The 17,353-nt window shown below is 42.1% G+C and overlaps 1 protein-coding gene across 4 annotated transcripts in view; it reads left to right on the top strand.

Annotated features, from left to right (window-relative positions):
* The window catches only part of LRBA (LPS responsive beige-like anchor protein), a 567,920-nt gene that overhangs the window by 441,076 nt on the left and 109,491 nt on the right, over positions 1 to 17,353 (top strand). For all 4 annotated transcript variants that reach the window (XM_053251992.1, XM_053251991.1, XM_053251993.1 and 1 more), the window contains exon 47: positions 9,937 to 10,089. In XM_053251992.1, the coding sequence (XP_053107967.1) occupies positions 9,937 to 10,089 (153 nt within the window). The remainder of the gene's footprint in view (positions 1 to 9,936; positions 10,090 to 17,353) is intronic.

The raw sequence follows: 17,353 nt of genomic DNA, 5'->3' as shown, positions 1-17,353 counted from the left end.
CCCCATGTAGAGCGCATTACAGAAGTCAAGTCTGGAGATTACCAACAAATGTACCACTGTTTTGAGGTCATTGATCTCGAGAAATAGGTGCAGCTGATGTATCAGCCAAAGCTGATAGAAAGCACCCCTGGCCGCCGCCTCAACCTGAGAAACCAAGAAGAGGTGTGAATCCAGAAATACTCCCAGACTGAGAACCTGTTCCTTTTGGGGAAGTGTGACCCCATCTAGAACAGGGAGATCAAAATCGTCTCTAGAGTTCTGACACCACACAATCAATACTTCCGTCTTATCTGGATTTAGCTTCAGTTTATTCTCCCCCATCCAGGCCATTACTGCTTCCAGGCAGGCATTTAGGGAGGATATGCCAGCTCCTGAAGAAGTTGACATGGAGAAGTAGATCTGGGTGTCATCAGCATACTGGTAACACCCAGCTCCAAATCCCCTGATGATCTCTCCCAGCGTTTTCATGTAGATGTTAAAAAGCATTGGAGAAAGTATGGTGCTTTGAGGGACACCATACTTAAGCTCAGATTTCGAAGAGGAACAATCTCCAGTCGACACCATCTGAAATCTGTCTGAGAGGTAGGAGCGGAACCACTGTAAAACAGTGCCTCCCACTCCCAACACTCTCAGACGTTCCAGAAGGTACTATGGTCGATAGTATCTACAGCCGCCAAGAGATCTAAAAGGACCAACAGAGTCACACTTCCTCTGTCAATTCCCAATTGGAGATCATCCATCAGGCCAACCAAGGCAGTCTCTACCCCATAGCCCGTGCGAAAACCAGTTTGAAATGGGTCTAGATAATCAGTTTCCTCCAAGATTGTCTGGAACTGAGAGGCCACCACCCTCTCAATTACCTTGCCCAGCCATGGGAGGTTGGAGACAGGCCTATAATTGCTCACCTCTGAGGGATCTAATGCAGGCTTCTTTAGAAGAGGTCTAATAATTGCCTCCTTAAGACAAAGAGGCATCCTGCCCTCCCTAAGAGAAACATTTATGATTTCCACCAGGCTGCCTACAACAGCCTCCCTGCTAGATTGAACAAGCCATGTTGGACAAGCGTCAGGAGGAGAACAAGTGGTAGGCCTCATCTCCCCAAGCAGCTTGTCCACATCCTCAGGAGTCACAAACTGAAATTGACCCAGTCGAATCAAATAAGAGGAATAGTTGGACACCTCCAGTTCTGACATCAAATTAATTGTAGAGTCTCCATCTAAGTCGGCCCGAATCTGAGAGATTTTATCTGCAAAAAATTATTTAAACACATCGCAGCGGATAATTGATGATTCCAAATTCTGATTCAAGGGAGGGGGGCAGGTACTAATCCCCTCACAACCCTGAACTCCGCCGGACGTAAACTCACAGAGGCAATACGGGCAGAAAAGAACCGGTTCTTTGCCACACGTATTGCCTGAGCATAGATCTTTAGATCTGTCAGATTCGAGTCGAGTCTTTCTCCACTTGCACTCCAGTCGCCGCCTACCTTTCCACTTCAGCCCCCATAGATCTTCCGTATACCAAGGGGCTAATTTTGAAGAGAGTTGGAGGGGACGCTTAGGAGCAATCGTGTCCACTGCCCTGTTGAGCAAGTTTCTCCAATTCTCAACCAGGACATCAACAGGATCGCCAGTCAACATTGAATCCCTCCAAGGCTTCTTGGAATCCTACCGGATCCAATAACCTCTTTGGGCAGACCATTCTAATAGTCCCCTCACCCCTGCGGAGGTGGGAAGTGGTTGTAAGTCCAGCCTTAACCAGATAGTGGTCCATCCATGACAATGGGGATATAGCAATAGCAATAGCACTTACATTTATATACCGCTCTATAGCCGGAGCTCTCTAAGCGGTTTACAATGATTTTAGCATATTGCCCCCAACATTCTGGGTACTCGTTTTACCGACCTCGGAAGGATGGAAGGCTGAGTCAACCTTAAACCCCTGGTCAGGATCGAACTTGTAACCTTCTGGTTACAGGGCAGCAGTTTTACCACTGCGCCACCAGGGAGTCCCCACAGGAGTCCCCACCCACGGAACACCACCCTGATCAGAATAAAAGACCAAATCAAGTGTGTGACCTGCAATATGCGTCGATCCAGAGAGCGCTTGGGATAGGCCCATAGTTGTCATGGCCACTATGAACTCCTGAGCTGCCCCGGACAAGTTGGTCCCAAAATGAACATTGAAGTCCCCCAGTACCAGCAGTCTGTGAGACTCCAACGCAAGTTCCACGACCAAGTCCGTGAGCTCAGTAAGGGATTCCGTTGGGCAATGGGGCGATCGGTACACCAACAAAAGTCCCAATCTATCTCTGGTACCCAAACTTAAGTAAACATATTCAATATGGTCTGATACCCTAACAGGCACCCTGGTAAGGGAGATGTTATAGACCACAGCCACTCCACCTCCCCGCCCACATCCCCTCACCTGCTCCTATACAGAATACCCTGGAGGAAGAAGCTGGGACCAGACTGGGCCACCAGCCTCCCCCAACCAAGTCTTGGTGATGCACATCAGATCGGCCCCTTCATCCATAATCAAATCATGGATGACTTCAGGTTTATTTTGGACCGACCTGGCATTGCAAAGGAGCAAGGTAAGGCTATGTGGGTTGCTGGCAGTGCTCCCCAAGGTCAAAGAGCTGACAGGGCAGCTGGCAGGGGAGACGGCTATTACATTTCTGGCTACCCTTCCCCTGAAATGGCCTGCTGACCTGCCAACGCTACTTCTTCTATTTCCCCCACCACCACCGGAATAGCTGCCCCGCATTCCACAAAGGTGCCTCCTGTCTCCCCATCTCCAGACAAACCCAAACACATTACAACTACTTCAACCAAGTCTCAATAACAAAGCTGGCACACTTACTACAACTCTTCAAACAGCCAAACTGAAAATAGTATAGCCCAACCCTCAGGCCTACATCAAAGGCCGGTACCAAAGGCCGGCCCCCTTTGGTGGCCGGCTTCGGTGGTCGCCTGCAGGCTGGCCGCACCGCTGGCTGTGTCACCGCCTGTGCCGCCTGCAGCAGCCCCCTCCCTTAAAACGTCTCCAGGGTCCTTCCTCTTACGAAGGATTCTGGGCAAGGCTGATGTAATCAATCAGTGCCTGCAGGTGGTATTAGTTCAGGCACTTGGAGAAAGGAAGGTTCCTAATCAGGCAGCAGGACTGTGCTGGTCTGAGTTGTCCCAGCCAGCAGACCAAGGGTGAAGGAGGCAGCTGAGAGACTCCACGCCATCCAGCAAAGGAGGCTAGATGATAGCCAAAGTTCACCTCCTCTGATCTTCTGCAGATGTTGCCTGTTATTTAAAGGAGGGGTTTTTTTAAAGGCCATAGAAATGTGAGGGCGGTGCTTGCTATGCTCCATGGGTCCCCAGCAGTCTAGCAATGCCCTCAACAGTTGCAAATTGGCCAAAAATCAGCTGAAAATCACCTTTTTGCCCACTTTTTAAAAAGAGGCAGCCATAAAATGGCTCCCTATGTCAAAATGGAGGCTAGAAATGACCTCTGAGGTCATTTCCAGCCATCTCCAACCTACAGATACGTGAATCTAACCCCCCCCCTTTTTTTTGCCTCCTCCCGCATATACTGAGGTCAGGTGTCTATTACCCGATTGTGGATACGCGAAACTGTGGATAATGAACCCACAATTGACAAGGTTCTCCTGTACAGTGGAATCACTGTTTGTGGTGATAAACTGTTTGTGATGATAAATGTAAAAGTGTTTTTAGCCAGTGTAAAGATATATGTTGGTTAGACACTAGTAGTTTTAAACTCCTCTTTTTGAGATCTAGTTGATTCACCTGAATTCAGCCAATTCCCATGCAACATCTTTCAGAAGACAGCATGACTATCCTTATTTGCTATATGATCCATTAGATGAAAATTATCTGCAGTAAAAGTCAAATTGTAGTTAACTGTGTCAAAGTTCACATCTGTCTAATATTTTAAAGGTATTTTGGGAAGGTAAAATATGCTTTACATTCTACATAACTATGGAGTAAAAACATATGTTTGACTTAAGGAGAGGGAAAGCATTAGTACTTACCTGACAAGAAAGTAACAATAAGAAAGGCATCTCCAGTTTGCGCATTCTTCCACCCTGCCATCTAGCTATTAATTTGCAATTCTTAAGCCAGATAGATGGAAAAGAACTAATACATGGTATCATCACTTTAAAATAATATTTGCAAGGTTCAGACAAAGGTTAGATTGTAGTTCAAGATTAGTCTGAGGCTTTGATCACAGGTTCCAGGGCTTTCATGGCACAATGACAAGGATTGGTTGTGACCACATATATGCTCTAACTCTGTTTCCTGTGGCGTGATACCAAATGACACAAATTGCTTCCAAAGCTGACCCATGAGATTGTTCTTACAGCATTTAATGTGTTCAATCAGTTTTTAGGGCAGTTCATTTTTGAAATTATGTTCACAGGCTCTCTGCACAAAACTCTTTCCTTACCCTCTCTCCGCACCCCACTCATTTTCAAAATGCATTGTTCAGTTAGAGTTCATCTGAAGTGTAACTTCCTAATCTTAGACTTACTGACTGACACCCAGACTAAGTTACTCAGTAGTACTACTTGGAAGTTATTCTAAAGGACTACTTAATTTCAAAAAGACTTCCATCAAGTAATTTAATCAGGATGCCTCTTATGCTGTAAAGCAAAATATACATTCATGTTATGATAATAAACTGAACTGGTAAAGTGTGTGTGTGTGTGTGTGTGTGTGTGTGTGTGTGTGAGAGAGAGAGAGAGAGAGAGAGAGAGAGAGAATATGATAGAATATGAGAATTATCCAGCCAAACTGAATCATGTCTGAGTCCAATTGACTGCAATTGATTGCAATGAGACAGTTAAGCATGTACTTAAACATCTTTTTACCTAACTAGAGGTACTTCCAGTTATTAAAGGGTTGCATCCATCTTCCCCATTCAGCCCTCTGAATAGGTACTTCTGAAGTTTTGCAAACCCTTAAGAGTGCTGTGGGATGTGGAAATGCAGGAGGAACAGGGGAACTGGGCAAATGCTCCTTTTGTGACTGGAGAGTCACAAGAGGAAATTGCCTTCTTTTCATGAGCATCCACAGGACCTTTTCCAGGTGTGTGTGTGCGCGGGGGAGAAGCCAAGTAAACCCAATTAATTCAATGGGACTGGCTCCGCCTGGGCAGGGGGACTGCCCACTGGATGCCCATGTTTCTTCTGTTTCCTAGGAATTCTAGCCTCTTCCTGCATCTCCTTATGCCACACCCCCTGACGTTTCCTAAGTTCCCTTGACCATCAAGAGGTGGTGTTGGGTGACATAGGGCTTGTAATGCGGAAGAGAGGGCAAGGAAGACCCCCTTGGACAAATGCTCTTTTATGAGCTTAACTGTAGATTCAGCCTTAAGGATTTAACCATCGTCTGCAAGTTAGCCATTATTACCACAATGTCCTGCATAATTAAAAAGCTTTGAATGCCAATTTTTAATCAGTTTTCATCAATAACAAAGTGATTGTGATTTTCTTGGTGAAATCATAAGCTGAATGCCCTGTGTAATAAGTTCATGCTGACTTATTCAGTATTGCATGCCATTTGGTTAATAATTGGGCTGAAAATTAAACCGAAGGTTTACTTAAAATTAAACTGAATTTGTGTTTTTTATTATTTTGAATAATGTAACTAAAATCGATCATGCATTCTTTTTATAATTCAATTGACTACATTTTCCACTTTGTTCATGTAACGAATACCTCCAGACCAAATGCATTTTTATCCTTTCTCATTTTGGCCTTGTTAAAGTAATTAACATTACTATATACAAATATGTATGATGCATCCCCACACAGCTTCTTTCACAAGGACTGAGGTGATAATAGCTTAATTCCTGCTTGATTTTTCCTGTCTTTGCTCTGGCAACTCTAGGCTGACCCTGTCCATAATCTGATGACCTGCCATTGCACTCGGCTGTTTGGAAAACTGTTCTGGCTATAGTTGACCCTGAGGGTGGTATCTGGAAGACTGCTGATCCACTGACCCATGTCAAGAGTGGATTTAGAATCTGATCTACTGGGCCTCTGACATAGTTAGGCACTGAGTCCACTGCACATAATGTGTTTTTCTGCTTATTAAATGGCATGCAGTTTTCACTTGTTAGAAGGAAGACCAATTTTACACCAGTTATTTGCTATGAAATCATTTCCTAAAGCAATTACAAATATTAAGTCTTTTCATTCAAGAAATGACTTCTACCAAAAACACACAAAAAAAGATTGCTTTTCCACAAAAATATATTGTATTGCTTGTTTCAAGTCCACTTTTATTAGCTGGAACATTCTTATGAGTTCCACTAGGGTATCTATTAAAAACAACATAAATAAACTGTACATTTTAGAAACACAAAAACAGACAAGTAATGCTAACCAGTCAATATTTGCATAATCTGTTTACCAGTTAAGTCAGCCATTAAATTAGAAAATAATTTTTAAGAATATTAAAGTAAATTTACTTGAGAATCCTTACTATTACAGAACCATCAATTTTCTACCCCCCTCCCCCCACCGGTGACATTATTGGTTGGCCTTCCAGGTAATTAAAGGCACCTATTCTGTTATAAAGCAAACATGCATCAAAATTTTAAATCGTCTGGATATACATAACATTTTGTGGATGTAAAATTAAGATAACTGTTTACTGAATAAGTTTCAGAGAAAATTATATTAGGAAATATTTAACCTTAAAATTTATTAACCAGTTTTCTTATTAAAGGGTCACCTATTGACCCCAATACACTGAAGTGTAAGGACAATAGCTGTATTTGCAGTCATATTTAGAACCAACAGTCCTGTGCGCACAACAAGCTGCTCCTTACACTCAAGAGACAGTAAAAGCTATTTATGATGCATGGCTTTGGGTGGGGAGGCTGGGTAATCCGAAAATAACAAAAGCCTTTTTGCATGGCTGGGCGGTGGATTGTGGCTTGGATTAAGATGACATAGGCCCTTTGCAATGGTAGTACTAGCAATTCAGAACTCACAAAGAGTATCCCAATTTTAACATCCACATTTTAAATCCATGTTTAATTAAGTGATACTGCCTGTTAATTAATACTATTAGCCATACTATCGTTATTATATTTTAATCAGCTATCGCTTTGATGCTGTTAGCAGAGAGACCGTTATTGCAGACAGACAACTAACTCTGACATTCTGTAAAAGTGAATACAGTCCCCCAGTAGTAGCACTGAAGTTGCCAGTTTTACTAAGACTATAGCTTGATTCAGACCTTATGCTTTTCGAGTGTACAGATGTCTGTATGCTCATACGTATGTTTGTGTGAATGACTGTGCCTGTGTTCATTTTAAAAGTGAACCTGGATACAGGGCCTTCAAATGCATGGTGCGGATATGAAGTGTAGTTCTGTACTTGCATTCAGCATAACATGAGAGTGGAACACAGGAAGCAGACATATAATGAGTCAGATAATTTGCCCCTCTAGCTCAGTAATGTCTACACAGACTGGCAGTGGCTTATCCAAAGTTGCAGGCAGGAGTCTCTCTCAGACCTATCTTGGAGATGCCAGGGAAGGAACTTGGAACCTTCTGCATTCAGAGCGGCCCCATCTCCTAAGGCAGGGGTGGGGAACCTTGGCCCTCCAGCTGTTTTTGAACTACAACTCCCACCATCCCCAGCCACAGTGTGGCTGGGGATGATGGGAGTTGTAGTTCAAAAACAGTTGGAGGGCCAAGGTTCCCCACCCCTGCCCTAAGGGGAGTATCTTACCATGCTCACATATAGTCTCCCATTCAAATGCAACCAGGGCAGACCCTACGTAGCAAAGTTGACAATTCATGCTTGTTAATCGGGCAGCAACAATATAGGAAGATATTGAAAGGCATCATCTCATACTGCATGGGAGATGGCTAAGCAAGAGCTGAAGTGTGGTGTCCCACAAGGCTCCATACTGTCTGCAATGCTTTTTAACATCTTCATGAATCCGCTGGGAGAGATCATCTGGAGGTTTGGTGCTGGGTGTTGTTATTATGCTGATGACACCCAGATCTACTTCTCTATGCTGACCTCATCAGGAAATGGCATATCTTCCTTAAATGCCTGCCTGAAGGCAGTAATCGGCTGGATGAGGGATAACAAACTGAAGTTGAATCCAAATAAGACGGAGGTACTGACTGTGGTGAGATGGTTTTAGATCTGCCTGTTCTGGATGGGATTACACTCCCCCTGAAGGATCAGGAACGTAGCTTGGGAGTGCTCCTGGTTTCTCAGGTTGAGGCAGTGGCCAGGAGTGCTTTTTATCATCTTCGGCTGATACATCAGCTACGTCCATTTCTAAAGGTGAATGACCTTAAAATAGTGGTACATATGCTGGTAACCTCCAGGCTTAACTACTGTAATGTGCTCTACATGGGGCTGCCTTTGTATGTAGTCTGGAAACTACAATTGGTACAGAATGCGGCAACCAGATTGGTCTCTGGGACAACACGAAGGGAGCACATAACACCAGTTTTAAAAGAACTGCACTGGCTGCCAATATGTTTCTGGGTGAAATACAAAGTGCTGGTTATTACCTATAAAGCCCTTAACGGCTTGGGTCCAGGCTATTTGAGAGAGCACTTCCTTTGTCATAATCCCTGCTACCTGTTACGATCTTCTGGAGAGGTCCGGTTACAGTTGTCGCCGGCTTGTTTGGTGGCGACCCAGGACTGGGCTTTCTCTGTGGCTGCTCCAGGGCTTTGGAATAAGCTGCCTGCTGAAATAAGAGCATCTCCTTCTATGTTTGTTTTCAGGAAGAACCTCAAGACTCTCCTGATTTCTCAGGCTTTTAATTAGAATTAATGTTAAAAACTTGTTTTAATAATTATTTTATTCTTTTGTTTTTATTGTCATGTGTTTTAATTTGTGACTTTTAAATATTTTAAAATTTGTACACTGTCTAGAGATTTATATATCAGACGGTATAAAAATATGATTAAATAAATAAATAAATAAATAAATAAAGGTAAACCCCTCCTGTATTCTACCAAAGACAACCACAGGGCTCTGTGGTCGCCAGGAGTCAACAACGACGCGACAGCATTCTTTACCTTTACCACAAGACCAGCAATCCTGGTCTTTTGATTGTACCTATGTACAGATCTGTACCTATGTACACTGCACATTTGTCATATGAGTGTTGGACATGTGAATGGGCCTTTTGAGTAATTAATAAACTACAGGCAAAAAGTGTTAAGTGTGAAAGGCCTTTGTCAAGAGTGGGACTCACTTATGTACATAATACTGCAGGGTTGGAGCTAATAACCATTGCTATTGGTTTCAATAGCAATATAGGGATATCAAGTGTATTAAAATCTGTTTTCTTTATTTCGGGGGTTGAATTTAGACATCTTTTTATGAGGCTGTATTAGAACAATGAAATGTGTTATGTTTCAGATAGCTTATTGTTGGTGAAAGAACTGGAATATGTTTCATAACATCCTTAAATAGCTAATGGACATTAGGATGATTCTAAATATGGGGAGAAGGCAATGGTAGTAAGAAATGGTGCAGTATAAAAATATGAGATGTTTGCAGCTTCCATGTAAAATTTGCTTCCATTGTAAAGTGCCTTAATGAGATGCTTGCTTTTATAGTTCTGCTGGTATATTTTCTTATATTGATTTATAGTCAACAGTAGATTGCATCTGTTTTTAAACAATAAAAGATATAAAGTATTTCCAGGAAACTCTTCTATTCACCATCATCTTTTTTTGCTGTTGGCTTGAGCATACATCCGATGGATGTAAAGGACCAGCAAAGGTTAGGGTACTCACAAAGCAGGATTGGTAGCAAAAAGTTCTAAATGCGCTTCTGTTGCACTCTGTCTCATATTAATGTTAAAATTTACATTACTGGGAGAATTCTGTGATAACCCACTGTTGCTCATTTACATTTCCATACAGGAGCTTGTTCCTGAATTTTATTATCTCCCTGAGATGTTTGTCAATTTGAATAATTACAATCTTGGAGTGATGGATGATGGAACAGTGGTATCTGATGTTGAACTTCCACCGTGGGCCAAAACCCCAGAAGAATTTGTTCGCATAAACAGATTGGTAAGATAGAAACCAACTATTGTGTGTAAGAGCTAGTGCTTAAAATGTCTTTCCTCAGAGAATGAGGTTTGTCCTTTTGTTCTGTGCAGAGCTAGTATTTCTGTAGGTTCGCATCCAAAGAAGCGACCTAATGGTGAGCAGGGAAATGACTTGATTAGTAAGCCAGAGGTTGCTGGTTTGAATCTCCGCTGGTATGTTTCTCAGACTATGGGAAACACCTATATTGGGCATTAGCGATATAGGAAGATGCTGGAAGGCATCATCTTATATTGCGCGGGAGATGGCAATGGTAAACTCCTTCTGTAGTCTACCAAAGACAACCACAGGGCTCTGTGGTCTCCAGGAGCTGACACTGACTGGATGGCATGCTTTGCCTTTTACTTTAGCATTCAAAGAGCTACCTTATGTGCACCCATGGTAACACCCAAGGGCTTGGGCCTGTGTAGTTTTTGTTTGTCTTGTTTTTGTTAAACTGCAGAATCTTGTGCTTATTTCTGTGGATCTTAATTTTGCGGTAACAAAAATGCAAAATGTGTTATTACTTCTGTTTTTACGATGTAATTTTTCTGCTAATACCTTTTCAACTCTATATTCAAATTTATTGTGAGCCCTTTCTTGGCTTCTCCGATTTACAATTATTGAAATTACTGACATCACTGATAGTGTAGTGAAAGGTGGGCAGAAATTTGCAAGTCTTTACATATCACATTAGGAATTTGATTAGTATCACTTCTGAAAGAAAACAGTTACCCTTACATATGTTAACTATAACACATTAAAATAGTGGCATTTCAAAGCTTTGGCACATCCTATTTCACTTGGTTTTTTAATTAACTTCCAATTCTTTACATCCTTGCTTGATATCTCTCACTTGAGTTACTTTCTCACAGTGATCCATAGAAAGCAGATATCCAGGTATACTATGATTCTACATTGTGTAGAATGTAGAATGTTTAGCTCTGGGTAACAGCCCAAGCATCTCCATTTGTTCTGGGTTACCCAGTGCAATGTAGTTTGACCATACTGTGTCAGTGATGATTTCCTGTTGAATACTCCATATTGATTTGTGTGTCTTAAGTTCTTTCCATAATGCAAACAAGTTCTCATATTTGAGCATATCAGTTACATGCTCTTCAGCTTATTGTAAAAAAAGGCAACCTTTTATTCCAATCTCATAATCTGGTTTTTAATTATCTGAAAGAGTGTAATACAAGGTTTAACTATTTTATTTGATATTTTGTTCTTTGGATTTTTATGGATTTTGAACCACAGTCTGGTGGTTCAAGGTAGTGTTTTTTTTAAAAAAGCAATCCAATTCTTATTATAAAACAGTACCATAAAACCAGCATGGAACTACCTAAAATATGCTGAGGCAAAAAAAGAAGTCATCCTTCACTTTATCACTAGATGCTAAAACGTAAGACAGCAATTCAGGGCCTTCATTGCTTTCCTGTTTCCTACAGGTTGTTCCATGTATGGGATTCTGTTCTTCTTCCATATAAAGAAAGCTGTCTTCTGTGAAGGCTGTGCATGAATGTTGTCCTGTACAGAATGTGAACTGAATTGTGCCCTAAGTGCAAGAAACTATTTTTATTAAAATATCTATATATTTAATTCTCCAAGGCATACCCGTGGCTAATCCCATGTGTGGCAGCTCTCGCCAGAGTTCACAAGCAGAAGCACCATGGTGATTGGGCAGTGGGGATTCCATATGCAGATAGGGAGGAAGAGCCTGTGGCAACATGGTGATTGGGCAGTAGGGATTCCATTTGCAGATAGGGAGGAGGAGCCTGTGATGGTTAAGGTCGGTTGGAATGCAACTGTTACTGATCAGAAGATGTTCTTCACTATAGAAGAGAGGAATCTCTCTCTCTCTCTCTCTCTCTCTCTCTCTCTCTCTCTCTCTCTCTCTCTCTCTCTCTCTCTCATAGATAGATAGATAGATAGTGGGCAGGGGTCTGTGAAGAGAGGGGTTGTGAGGGAGGAAAGAACCCCTTCAGGAGAAGGAGGCTGCTGTTGTGTGAAATAGATGAGGAAACAAGATCTGTTAACTCAGGAAGGGAGGGGGGAGAGAGAGAGAGAAAGGAGGGGAAGACAGAAAGAAGGAAGGGCAAGGGACAGGCCTGGGCCTGTCAGCGGCCTGAGGGGAATGAGTGGCCATGGCAGTGGCAGCAGTTAGGAAGGGCCCAGTCAACCATAGCTGCTCCTGTGGAGCAGGAGCAGGGCTCAGGTGAGGGTGGGAAGGTCTCTGGGGACAGGAGGCTGCAGCTTGACTAGTAGGCACCACAATGCTGCAGCTGCGACCAAGAGACATGAGGGGGATGGAAGCAACGGAATTGAGGATGAGGATGAGGAGTGCAGCTCAGGTAAGAATGGAGAGATCTCTGAGGTGAGGGGGGCTGTGGCAGGGGGTGAGGGGAGCAATCAAGTACTAGCACACAGATGCTCTGCGTTTAGTACATTTATATGCCGCCCCATACAAAAAAGTCCCTAGGCGGTTATAGTGAGGTTGGACTTACATCGGCTTTCAGGAAAGGGAGTTCTATAATAAACATGGAGCAACAATTGAGAATTCTTCCTTCATGTATTGGATTATTGACTGATTGTGTACAAATACTATCTCCAGAATAGTTCCCTTCAGTGTCTCGGGGACCATGCCAGTTTACTGGATGAAATGATTCCTCAGACAGATATTAAAATAAAAGGTCTTCCCTGTAGTTATGGAATTAAGTTTCTATTTGTTCACTCTACAAATAACTGTAGTCTCCATATATAACATATTATTGGAAAGAGTGACTGTTGATCTTTATGCCAGTGTTTGCATATGTTGAGTCCAAATGGAATAAAATCTAGAAGGTATTCCTTGCTTAACAAAAGTACTGTTCTGGAAGTATGCAAAATACATTGTGCTTTTGTAACTACACAGTATTGTTGAATGTATATTATTGTGCTCTCAGAGCAGTATTATTTGTTATTATTTTTACATTTATATCCCTCTGTTCCTCCAAGGTTTATCCTCACAATATATGTTTATCCTCACAATAACCTTGTGATGTACCGTAGGTTAGGCTGAGAGATAAGTGACTGGTCTAAAGTCAGTGAGTTTCATGGCTAAGTGGGGATTTGAACTTGAGTCTGCCAGGTCAAGCAAAATTGTGTAAAAATATTTCTGAATTCTTTGTAATAGCTTCTAAATTCTTCTCAGAAATGATACAAAAAGAGAGTTGATTACATCCTTGTAACTTCCTGGATCGCAATAAATTATAGCAGTAGTTTTAAATGCCTATTTTGTAAGCTATCACATTCAGATCATTTCCCCTTTCGGTTCACTCTGCAAATTTTTGTGCAGTGATTGGACTCGTGAAATGCATACTACTTTGATCTGTGACCTTTTTGTGGTGCTAATCGGGTTCCTGATATCATTATACCTTGCTCATTAATCATATTTTCTACATCCCATCAGCCAACCAGACAGCCCAAGCCTCTGTTACAGCCCTGACAGGTTTCTGCTTTTCCAGATTATTACACTGTGATACTTTGGCTTCTCATAACCAGACCCACATCAAGCTGTGTACTACAATTAAAGTCAGATGGTCCTCAGGTTGAACAGGGATATAGTGTTGCAGCTGTCCATCTCTTATTGGAATAGACCAACAAGAAGAACAGATGATATATAGGCCTGTGCATAATAACAGATTGTACAGTACCAGGTCAGTAGCAGGGGTTCACAATGCTAATTGGCAGACATAGTTACTTTAATCAGATTACCAATATTAAAAATAATGTGCAATATATACTTTCATTAAAGGAGATTACATATATGTCTACCTTATCTTTGTTTTGGAAGAAATGAATAGGAAGCAATGCAAGAAGAATCCTCTATTTAGAGTGTTATGTATTTATTAAAATATTACCATCATTCTGATTGTAGTTCTTAACCTGATTTGTAACTTCTTTACTTAATTTGGTTAATTTTATTACTTTTATTGTATATTGTATCTATTTCATTCTTGTGAGCCGCTGCAAGTAGTAGTGTACTGGAGAGGCGGGGTATAAATATTTTAAATAAATAAACAAATAATACTAGCTGACCTGGCGCAGAGCATCTGCGCCCCTAGTTCTCCCTGTCTCTCCTCCCCCATCTTTATTTCATTCTCCCTCCACCCAGCCTGTTCTCCCTCGTCGGCCAGGCTGTTTCTCTTCTGCGGCTGCCTGCTGGCCTGGCGGCCGCTACTTCTCCTCAGTGGCCGGCCAGTCTGGCACACCGCTTTTCCACCTGTCCCCGTTGCTAATCGGCAGCTCACTCGCGAACTCTCACGAGAGCTGCCACACATGGGGTTAGTGATGGGTATGTTTGAGAATTAAATATATAGATTATCAGTTCTGTGGCTGACCACATAATCTTTTTTATATATAACAGAAACACAATACAATTAAAATAAATTAAAACACAGATGCCGTGTGTGCTGGTACTGCACGGGCATTATTGGGATGCACACCACCCCAGCAAGAAACTGCATGGGGAGGTGGAAAGCAGGTAAGGACTTGCTCTCTTTTTTCTCAAAGTTCTTTCCCAAAAAGTGCTTGAACCATGGTTCGAACCATGGTTTGTGCACATCCCTAAAATATAAGGTAAAAAATCATTAAATCCCACTGAATGCTCAGAAGAACAGCAGCAGTTCAACTGACATCTTTTTGTGGAGTTTCACAAACCAAGTGCCACAGCTGAAAATACCTCATCTTTAGTTGTCACCCATCATAAATTAGAAGGTGGGGAATTCTGAACAGTGCTTCTTATGAAGATCTTAATAATCAGATTCATGCAAGAGCATGAGGATCTGCAGGTCCCAGATCAATTAGGGTTTTAAGTCAAAGTCAGTACGTCAAGTTTTACATGGAAACAAGTTGGTAGCCAGTGAGGGTGGTTTTTTGTTTTTTAAGCACTAGTGACATAGTTCCTTACTATCAGTACCAGTCAATAGTCAACAGTCTTGCTGCTGTAATTGGAACTAATCAAAGGTTCCAAACTGTCTGGAGAAGGCAGCTGCCTAAAGCTCACTGGATATTTTAAGGGCATAGGAAACTCTGTCCAGACTCTGTATTTGGATATGGTACCCAGCAATTACCTTCATTTTTCTAATGCAGGAGTTCTTAAACTGGGGGTCTTAAACTGGAGGTAGGTCCAGGTAGTTCATGGACAGTCTTTGCAACACTGAATTTAATTTGCTTCCTGGTGAACCAGAACAGTTATTGAAAATAACTGTATTGAGTTCTTATTTTTTTCCTTGAAATTTTACTGGAGCCTTATGAAAATATACTATATAAATGGGGTGGAGGTTCACAGGTAATACTTGAGGATCTTGGAAGTCTGTAGGGACAAAAAAAACCCATAAATGGCTTGGGCCTTGGGTATTTAAGAGAATAAGAGAATGTTTTCTTCATCATGAGCTCCACTGCCTTTTATGATTGTCTGAGGACGTCCGTCCACCATTGCCACCCTCTGGTGGAATCGTTTGGTGGTGACTCCAGGCCTTGCCTTCTCTGTAGAGATCCTCAGGCTTTGGAATATGCTCCTGTCAGGATAAGAGTAGGGATGTGCAAAAAATTTCGGGCACAGAACGATCTGTGCCCGAAACGAACAATTTCGGGTGATTCGGGGCTGAACCGAATCACCCCCGATGTCCCCCGATATTTTTTGGGCACGAGCTGAATCACCCGAATTTCGGACCCAAAAAATTCGGGTGATTCAGTTCATGGTTGATTTTTGGTTATTTTTTGAAGTTTTAATGACTTTGGGGCAGTTCGGGGGAATAGCATGGGATCTGGGCAAAAGGAGTGGGGTGGGGTGGTAGTGCCTAATGGGTGCAGGCTACCACCCCAATTTCAGGAGGATTGGGCAAAGGGCTGATTTTTGGTAAATTTCTGAAATTTTCATGTCTTTGGGGCAGATTGCGGCAGAAAGTGGGGCCTGGGGCAGAATAGTGGGGTGGGGTGGTAGTGCCTAATGGGTGGAGGCTACCACCCCAATTTCAGGGGGTTTGGACAAAGGGGTGATTTTTTGAGAATTTTTGAAGTTTTAGTGACTTTGGGGCAGTTTGGGGGCAGAAAGTGGATCTGCCCCAAAAGAGTGGGGTGGTAGTGCCTAATGGGTGGAGGCTACCACCCCAATTTCAGGGGGATTGGGCAGAGGGCTGATTTTTTGGGAATATTTGAAGTTTGGGTGTCTTTGGGGCAGATTGGGGGCAGAAAGTGGATCTGCCCCAAAGGAGTGGGGTGGGCTGGTAGATAGTGCCTGATGGGTGGAGGCTACCACCCATCCCCAATTTAAGAGTGATTGGGCAGAGGGGTGAATTTTGGTGATTTTATTTTTATGAGGTTTGTCTTCATAAGGTGAAGTGTGCTAAATTGATTACTTCCTCATATTATTCATAGTAATTGAGGTGTGAAAAAGTGAAAGTGGGGTCATGAGAGTTGTTTAATTGAAAAAAATCTCATTTGCTATGATAGAATGAGAATTCACACCTCAGAAAAAACTCTACCCATTGGGCACTACCACCCCACCCCAAAATTTTGCCCCTGGGCCCCTTTTTACCCCCCCGAATCGATTCGGATTCGGATTAAATCCGAATCCGAACCGAATCAAGGGTGATTCGGGTGACCCAGATTCGGGCACAAAACAGAACAGGGGTGATTCGGTTCGGGTCCGAGCCGAATCACCCGAAAACCCGAATTGCACACCCCTAGATAAGAGACTTGCCATAGCTGGTAGCTTTAAAAAAAAAAAAAAGCCTGTTCAACCAGGGTGTTAGTTAAATTTTAAACTGTTTTAAAACTTATATTGGTTTTGTTTAATGGTTTGATGGTTTTAAATTTTTGTGTTGTATTTTAATCTTCTGTAAGTCACCTAGAGGCTTTTGGTGGTATACAGATGTGAAAAATAAATAAATAAATACTGTAAGAACCCCTGTTTTAATGTAGTGTTACAAATAGCATTTTGAGAAACAAAAACTAGATCTTGCATTTTGACAAAGCATTGCATTTACCAGCATGTATTTGTTTCACTCTTAAAGTGTAAGCAACATAATCAGTATTTTGAAAATGTTTTTTATGCTGTTAAAGCTAGGTCTCTTGTTGTTTAAACCTAATTACTTTAACCAGTTCATAGCAGAATTGTCCTGTTAGTTCCTAAACCTGTAATGGTGATCCTTTCTGCATGGTCAATACTAGTTAGTTAGGCATCTTGTACTATCTACACAAATTTGTT

This window comes from Hemicordylus capensis, chromosome 5, assembly GCF_027244095.1.
Source record: "Hemicordylus capensis ecotype Gifberg chromosome 5, rHemCap1.1.pri, whole genome shotgun sequence".
NCBI lineage: Eukaryota > Metazoa > Chordata > Lepidosauria > Squamata > Cordylidae > Hemicordylus > Hemicordylus capensis.
This window is presented reverse-complemented; position numbering and strand designations above follow the sequence as displayed.